The 7,619-nt window shown below is 38.8% G+C and overlaps 1 protein-coding gene across 1 annotated transcript in view; it reads left to right on the top strand.

Annotated features, from left to right (window-relative positions):
- LOC142750820 (uncharacterized) overlaps window positions 1–7,326 on the top strand; it is a 58,134-nt gene extending 50,808 nt beyond the window's left edge. Inside the window, exon 9 of the mRNA XM_075859797.1 lies at window positions 6,727–7,326. Coding sequence (XP_075715912.1) covers window positions 6,727–6,945 — 219 coding nt within the window. The 3' untranslated portion in view covers window positions 6,946–7,326. The remainder of the gene's footprint in view (window positions 1–6,726) is intronic.
- Window positions 7,327–7,619: the final 293 nt, after the last annotated feature.

The following is a 7,619-nucleotide window of genomic DNA, read 5'->3' as shown; positions in this document are numbered from 1 at the left end:
GGGTATCTTCTGTATATAATTATATATGTACAGCTGGTATAAGTTATACATCTTCTTGTATATAGTGATATGGAGCATGCTGGTATAACCTGGGTATCTTCTGTATATAATTATATATGTACAGCTGGTATAAGTTATACATCTTCTTGTATATAGTGATATGGAGCATGCTGGTATAACCTGGGTATCTTCTGTATAATTATATATGTACAGCTGGTATAAGTTATACATCTTCTTGTATATAGTGATATGGAGCATGCTGGTATAACCTGGGTATCTTCTGTATATAATTATATATGTACAGCTGGTATAAGTAATACATCTTCTTGTATATAGTGATATGGAGCATGCTGGTATAACCTGGGTATCTTCTGTATATAATTATATATGTACAGCTGGTATAAGTTATACATCTTCTTGTATATAGTGATATGGAGCATGCTGGTATAACCTGGGTATCTTCTGTATATAATTATATATGTACAGCTGGTATAAGTTATACATCTTCTTGTATATAGTGATATGGAGCATGCTGGTATAACCTGGGTATCTTCTGTATATAATTATATATGTACAGCTGGTATAAGTTATACATCTTCTTGTATATAGTGATATGGAGCATGCTGGTATAACCTGGGTATCTTCTGTATATAATTATATATGTACAGCTGGTATAAGTTATACATCTTCTTGTATATAGTGATATGGAGCATGCTGGTATAACCTGGGTATCTTCTGTATATAATTATATATGTACAGCTGGTATAAGTTATACATCTTCTTGTATATAGTGATATGGAGCATGCTGGTATAACCTGGGTATCTTCTGTATATAATTATATATGTACAGCTGGTATAAGTTATACATCTTCTTGTATATAGTGATATGGAGCATGCTGGTATAACCTGGGTATCTTCTGTATATAATTATATATGTACAGCTGGTATAAGTTATACATCTTCTTGTATATAGTGATATGGAGCATGCTGGTATAACCTGGGTATCTTCTGTATATAATTATATATGTACAGCTGGTATAAGTTATACATCTTCTTGTATATAGTGATATGGAGCATGCTGGTATAACCTGGGTATCTTCTGTATATAATTATATATGTACAGCTGGTATAAGTTATACATCTTCTTGTATATAGTGATATGGAGCATGCTGGTATAACCTTGGTGTCTTCTGTATATAATTATATATGTACAGCTGGTATAAGTTATACATCTTCTTGTATATAGTGATATGGAGCATGCTGGTATAACCTGGGTATCTTCTGTATATAATTATATATGTACAGCTGGTATAAGTTATACATCTTCTTGTATATAGTGATATGGAGCATGCTGGTATAACCTGGGTATCTTCTGTATATAATTATATATGTACAGCTGGTATAAGTTATACATCTTCTTGTATATAGTGATATGGAGCATGCTGGTATAACCTGGGTATCTTCTGTATATAATTATATATGTACAGCTGGTATAAGTTATACATCTTCTTGTATATAGTGATATGGAGCATGCTGGTATAACCTGGGTATCTTCTGTATATAATTATATATGTACAGCTGGTATAAGTTATACATCTTCTTGTATATAGTGATATGGAGCATGCTGGTATAACCTGGGTATCTCCTGTATATAATTATATATGTACAGCTGGTATAAGTTATACATCTTCCTGTATATAGTGATATGGAGCATGCTGGTATAACCTGGGTATCTTCTGTATATAATTATATATGTACAGCTGGTATAAGTTATACATCTTCTTGTATATAGTGATATGGAGCATGCTGGTATAACCTGGGTGTCTTCTGTATATAATTATATATGTACAGCTGGTATAAGTTATACATCTTCTTGTATATAATGATATGGACCATGCTGGTATAACCTGGGTATCTTCTGTATATAATTATATATGTACAGCTGGTATAAGTTATACATCTTCTTGTATATAGTGATATGGAGCATGCTGGTATAACCTGGGTATATTCTGTATATAATTATATTTGTACAGCTGGTATAAGTTATACATCTTCTTATATATAGTGATATGGAGCATGCTGGTATAACCTGGGTATCTTCTGTATATAATTATATATGTACAGCTGGTATAAGTTATACATCTTCTTGTATATAGTGATATGGAGCATGCTGGTATAACCTGGGTATCTCCTGTGTATAATTATATATGTACAGCCGGTATAAGTTATACATCTTCCTGTATATAGTGATATGGAGCATACTGGTATAACCTGGGCATCTTCTGTATATAATTATATATGTACAGCTGGTATAACCTGGGTATATTCTGTATATAATTATATATGTACAGCTGGTATAAGTTATACATCTTCTTGTATATAGTGATATAAAGCATGCTGGTATAACCTGGGTATCTTCTGTATATAATTATATATGTACTGCTGATATAAGTTATACATCTTCTTGTATATAGTGATATAGAGCATGCTGGTATAACCTGGGTATCTTCTGTATATAATTATATATGTACAGCTGGTATAAGTTATACATCTTCCTGTATATAGTGATATGGAGCATGCTGGTATAACCTGGGTATCTCCTGTGTATAATTATATATGTACAGCCGGTATAAGTTATACATCTTCCTGTATATAGTGATATGGAGCATACTGGTATAACCTGGGCATCTTCTGTATATAATTATATATGTACAGCTGGTATAACCTGGGTATATTCTGTATATAATTATATATGTACAGCTGGTATAAGTTATATATCTTCTTGTATATAGTGATATAGAGCATGCTGGTATAACCTGGGTATCTTCTGTATATAATTATATATGTACAGCTGGTATAAGTTATACATCTTCCTGTATATAGTGATATGGAGCATGCTGGTATAACCTGGGTATCTTCTGTATATAATTATATATGTACAGCTGGTATAAGTTATACATCTTCTTGTATATAGTGATATGGATCATGCTGGTATAACCTGGGTATCTTCTGTATATAATTATATATGTACAGCTGGTATAAGTTATACATCTTCTTGTATATAGTGATATGGAGCATGCTGGTATAACCTGGGTATCTTCTGTATATAATTATATATGTATAGCTGGTATAAGTTATACATCTTCTTGTATATAGTGATATGGAGCATGCTGGTATAACCTGGGTATCTTCTGTGTATAATTATATATGTACAGCTGGTATAAGTTATACATCTGCCTGTATATAGTGATATGGAGCATGCTGGTATAACCTGGGTATCTTCTGTATATAATTATATTTGTGCAGCTGGTATAACCTGGGTATATAACCAGGTTGGTATTCACGTGAGCAATTCTTTACGTTCTGCGGGTCAGTTTAGGGAATGTTTCCGGACAGTGACTCCCTCTGACCGGATCACAATTTGGAAGGATGAACATGAAATAAATATAATCAGCGTTTTGCGATGCGAGCTCGTCAGTCGTACCTCCTGCGTGTATAATTGGATCACTTGTCTCACTTATTACGATGATTATGATAACACCTGCGTGTATTTAGGCCGGGACCCTTATGGTCATAGCAGGACGTGAGGATAAAATTATTTCAGTCATTAATTTCACAGAGTTGTCCTTTAAGATCTGGAATTTCCTATTTTAAATCTCTGTAAAATACCTTGGCGCCGGATAAATATTTTTCTATTATTCATCTGTAAATACTTTGCTTTATTTATTTTGTACACAATTTGAGATATCTTCTCCTCCATTCACATCCAGAGCTGCTTTTAAATCTGTGCAGCTTGCTATTGGAAACAGACAGCGGTCAGACATGTGACATAACGGCTTAGCTCTAACTTTGTAACCGTCATCTGAGCTCCCACAGTCCCCTGCTTTCTGGTAACCGGAAGCCAAGATAATTCTGAATGCAGATTTGGATGCGATTGGAGGAAATTGAGGAAAAAAAAGTATTTGAAGAGTTACTGGACAATTTATGGAGATTTATACTTTGAAATGTTGTAAAGCGATTGTTGGGGTCAGATTACACTGTTTTTTTACATTGATTTTGATGCAGAAACCGCGTCCGAATCAGCGCCAAAAATTACCCAATTGCCCTCCATTGACTTCAAAGGGAGGCAGAGGCGGTTTTTTTTTTCTCGGGCGACTCGTTCTTCGAGTGGTTTCCATCTCTACCATTACTGCGCCACACTATTCGCCATTGAGGGCCGCGGGCAAAAAACGCCGCAAAATACGCTTTCTCTGCCTCCCATTGATGTCAATGGGAGGTCAGAGACGTAAACGCACTAAGATAGGGCATATCCCTTCTTTTTCCCGCGAGCTGTTTTTTCCGCACGCGGGAAAAAAAACTCCTCCGCCTCTCATTGAAATCAATGGGAGGCATTTTCAGCCATTTTTTGGCGCGTTTTCAGACACGGTTTCTGCGTCAAAAAACTTGTCAAACTCCATGTGACCTGACCCTAAAGGGTTTGCTTAATGAAGATAGGCCCTGTCTATAGGCCCTGTTAGGGACCCCACTCTATGAGCCAGGACTCTAAGAGCCGCACCCGCTGTGGCGAACCCGTCCTGCCCATAAGACTTGCTATAAACGAGGGATATAACTAAGATCTAGATTCAGGTTGTGAGGGTTAGTCTTGTGTTTTTTTAGTGTGTGGCGTTCATCAGCTGGTACGCTCGCCCTCCCCGGACATTCAGGGCCCGCAGTAGTGTCAGCAGCTGTTTTTCTCCAGTCAGCCGGGGATCGGGTGCCCCCTGGGGCAGATAGCAGAAGAGTCTACAAATCACAATCTCAGGAGATTAAACTTTGTGTCAACCGTCCACCGGGCTCCCTGGAGTCGAAAAATAATTTCCTGACACCTGATCACATTGTAAATATAGTCTGGAAATAAAATGATTCTAAAAATCTAATAAATTCCCGCTCCGTTCTCGTGTGTTCTGGTCAGTAAATTGTTTTTGAGACTCAAGTATTAAATTTCTAGCGGTCCGTACACAATGACCCCCATTGATTCTCAGAGGAAGGGCCCTCAGGAAGGCATCCAAACTCCTTGGGCCAGGGTCTACGGGACTTGTATACCATGTGCCAGGAGGCTGCCAACAAGCCACTGCCTTGGCTGAAGTATTTAGATACATGACTAGGGCAGCAAACTAAATCTTTACCCCCTACAAAAAGAAAAGCCTAGCCCTGACTCGGCCTTGGGCACTGGTCTGAAATTTTTGTATTTCGGAATCTCAGACCCAGCGTTTCCCTAATAGGGCCAATGATCTTGTAGGCAATGTGACGGACTCGAGATGTTTCCAGCGCTTCCAAGGAAGATCTGTGCCCAAGAATTAGAATTGGGGGTTCAAATACATTACCAAGTGCTGAGGCCTCTTTATTTTTGGAATTGGTGGGGGTGCAGGATCATCGATTCCCTTCAATGTTATCTTCTTTTGACATGATGATATATAGTTATATGGTAAGGTTATAAAAAGACATAAGTCCATGTAGTTCAATCTACTGTATTATCCTGCTGATCTACAGCAAGCGATACAACCTCCATGAGGCAGAAGCCAATGCTGGTGAAAAGAAAATCCTTCCCGACTCCAAATATGGAGCAATGATCCATCTCAAGCAATCTACCCCATATTACTTTAATATGGTTAATTTCTAGAAAAACATCTAGGCTCCTATTACATCAACCATCAGAACACCCTGGAGCAGAGAGGTCCATAGTGTGACTGCTCTTACAGTAAAGAATCCCCTTCTTTTCTCTCATTGTAGTAGGTGCCCTCTTGTTATAGACCTAGATAACAGAACATCCCTTTAAAATAATGTCCACCTCAACCACGGAAATAGCTATAGGAGAGGGGAGTAGCAGCAGTCGAACTCGGGCTCCGGAGTCTGAGGGGGCCCAATGACCCATTTTGCTAGACACCAGTATTATTATTGACACATGGTAGGTGGGGGACCTGGTATAGTTTTGGATTCGGGGTAAAAGCTTTAAGTTACACCTCTGACCTCACAAGAGGTCTTTCTTGTTTAAAACATAGGGTCATTTGCTTTCAAATTTAGCCACACCCCCACGATGACATCACTCCAGGGTCTCTAATACACAAGTCCCTCTATTGTAAGAGTATTATCACGCCTCAGCATGGTGGACATCAGGACTCTGACAGAAGGGGGTTGTCTCATGAAGGGCATATTGGTGGTCATAGAGGGGGTTCCTCCTGTCAGGAGCCCCTTTTATGAGCCTGATCAAAGTAAAAGCGTGCCTCGATCAGGTGGACCCGGGCCCATTTATGTACTACATGGTCAACTTCTATTTGGTTGTCTTCCTGTGTGAATTTAAAGTACATTCCATGCCCCAAATATCGACATTTTTCATAGTAAAGGGAGCAGGGACCTCACTGTGAGAATGACCAGAGGTCCTCCGAAGATTAAACTGCTTATTTCTCACTTTCTAATAGGCGGATGTTCTATCAGCTACCATACAGGATGGACTGAGTAATGTTAGAAAGGCAGCAAGAGTAACTGGGGTGTCGAGGGAATGGTCCTAGTTATTCTCACTCTTTTTCCCCAATGTGAGAATGACCTGGGGTGACTACAAGGACATTCTCACGCTGAAGCAAACAACAATGCCATATATTGATATTTTTCCCTGGTTTTCTCCTCATCCCAGAATAAAGATTTGTATGCTGAGATTGTTTGATGATTTTTATAGTGTTTTTGTCTTTCCAGAACACCATTCCTAACACAAGACACAACGCGATCTTCTTGAGAGACCATGAAGAGGCGGCTGAGGTCATTCTGTTGAATCAGAAGGTCAAACAACCTCAATCATTGGACTCTCATCAGTCTACAACGGAATCTCAAGACCATGGTACAAAGATGGTGGAGAAACCTAAAAGCCTTGTAGACGGCATAGTTACGGAGGCCCATACCGGTACCAGGAGATGAACTTGTAGAGAAATTCTATCATGACGTTGTATTGTGTATATTATGGAGAATTGTCATTTATGTAGCGTTATACCACAGGAAAGTGGACTTTGTTGTCTTGAGAGGTTCTCCACCTAAATATATTCTTAGCAAAGCCTTAATGTCCACTCTCTGCCCCCAACTCAGACCTCAGACTTGAATAATGTGAAACTGACTGGTTGCTATGGAGAGCGCTGCTTGACAAACCCAGACTACAGTTGTTAGGGAGTGTATCATAGCAACTAGTCAGACGGGAAAAGCACTTGATGTCAGTCCCCAGCTCAGTCAGTGTTAGTATTCAGATTTTCTAAAAAAAATAAAATACATTTTGGTGGAGAGCCTTTGTAAGTTTATAATTATCTCTTTAATTTGCATATAAATCCAGTCTTACTTTGAAAGATCCAACTTCTTACATTGGACAATTGTTAACACAGCACAACCGAATACCACAGGACATCAAGGGCCTACATAACATAGTGACAAACGAAGCCCATCATCGGCTGACTCAATGCTGCTTCCTCGTGGGTGGAGTTACCCTGCTTCCTCATGGGTAGAGATATCCTGCTTCCTCATGGGGGAGTCACCCTGCTTCCTCGTGGGTGGCGTGATCCTGCTTCCTCGTGGGTGGCGATATCCTGCTTCCTCGTGGGTGGAGA

The sequence above is a fragment of the Rhinoderma darwinii genome, chromosome 3, assembly GCF_050947455.1.
Source record: "Rhinoderma darwinii isolate aRhiDar2 chromosome 3, aRhiDar2.hap1, whole genome shotgun sequence".
NCBI lineage: Eukaryota > Metazoa > Chordata > Amphibia > Anura > Rhinodermatidae > Rhinoderma > Rhinoderma darwinii.
The sequence above is the reverse complement of the archived record's forward strand: the minus strand, read 5'-3'. Positions and strand labels throughout refer to the sequence as shown.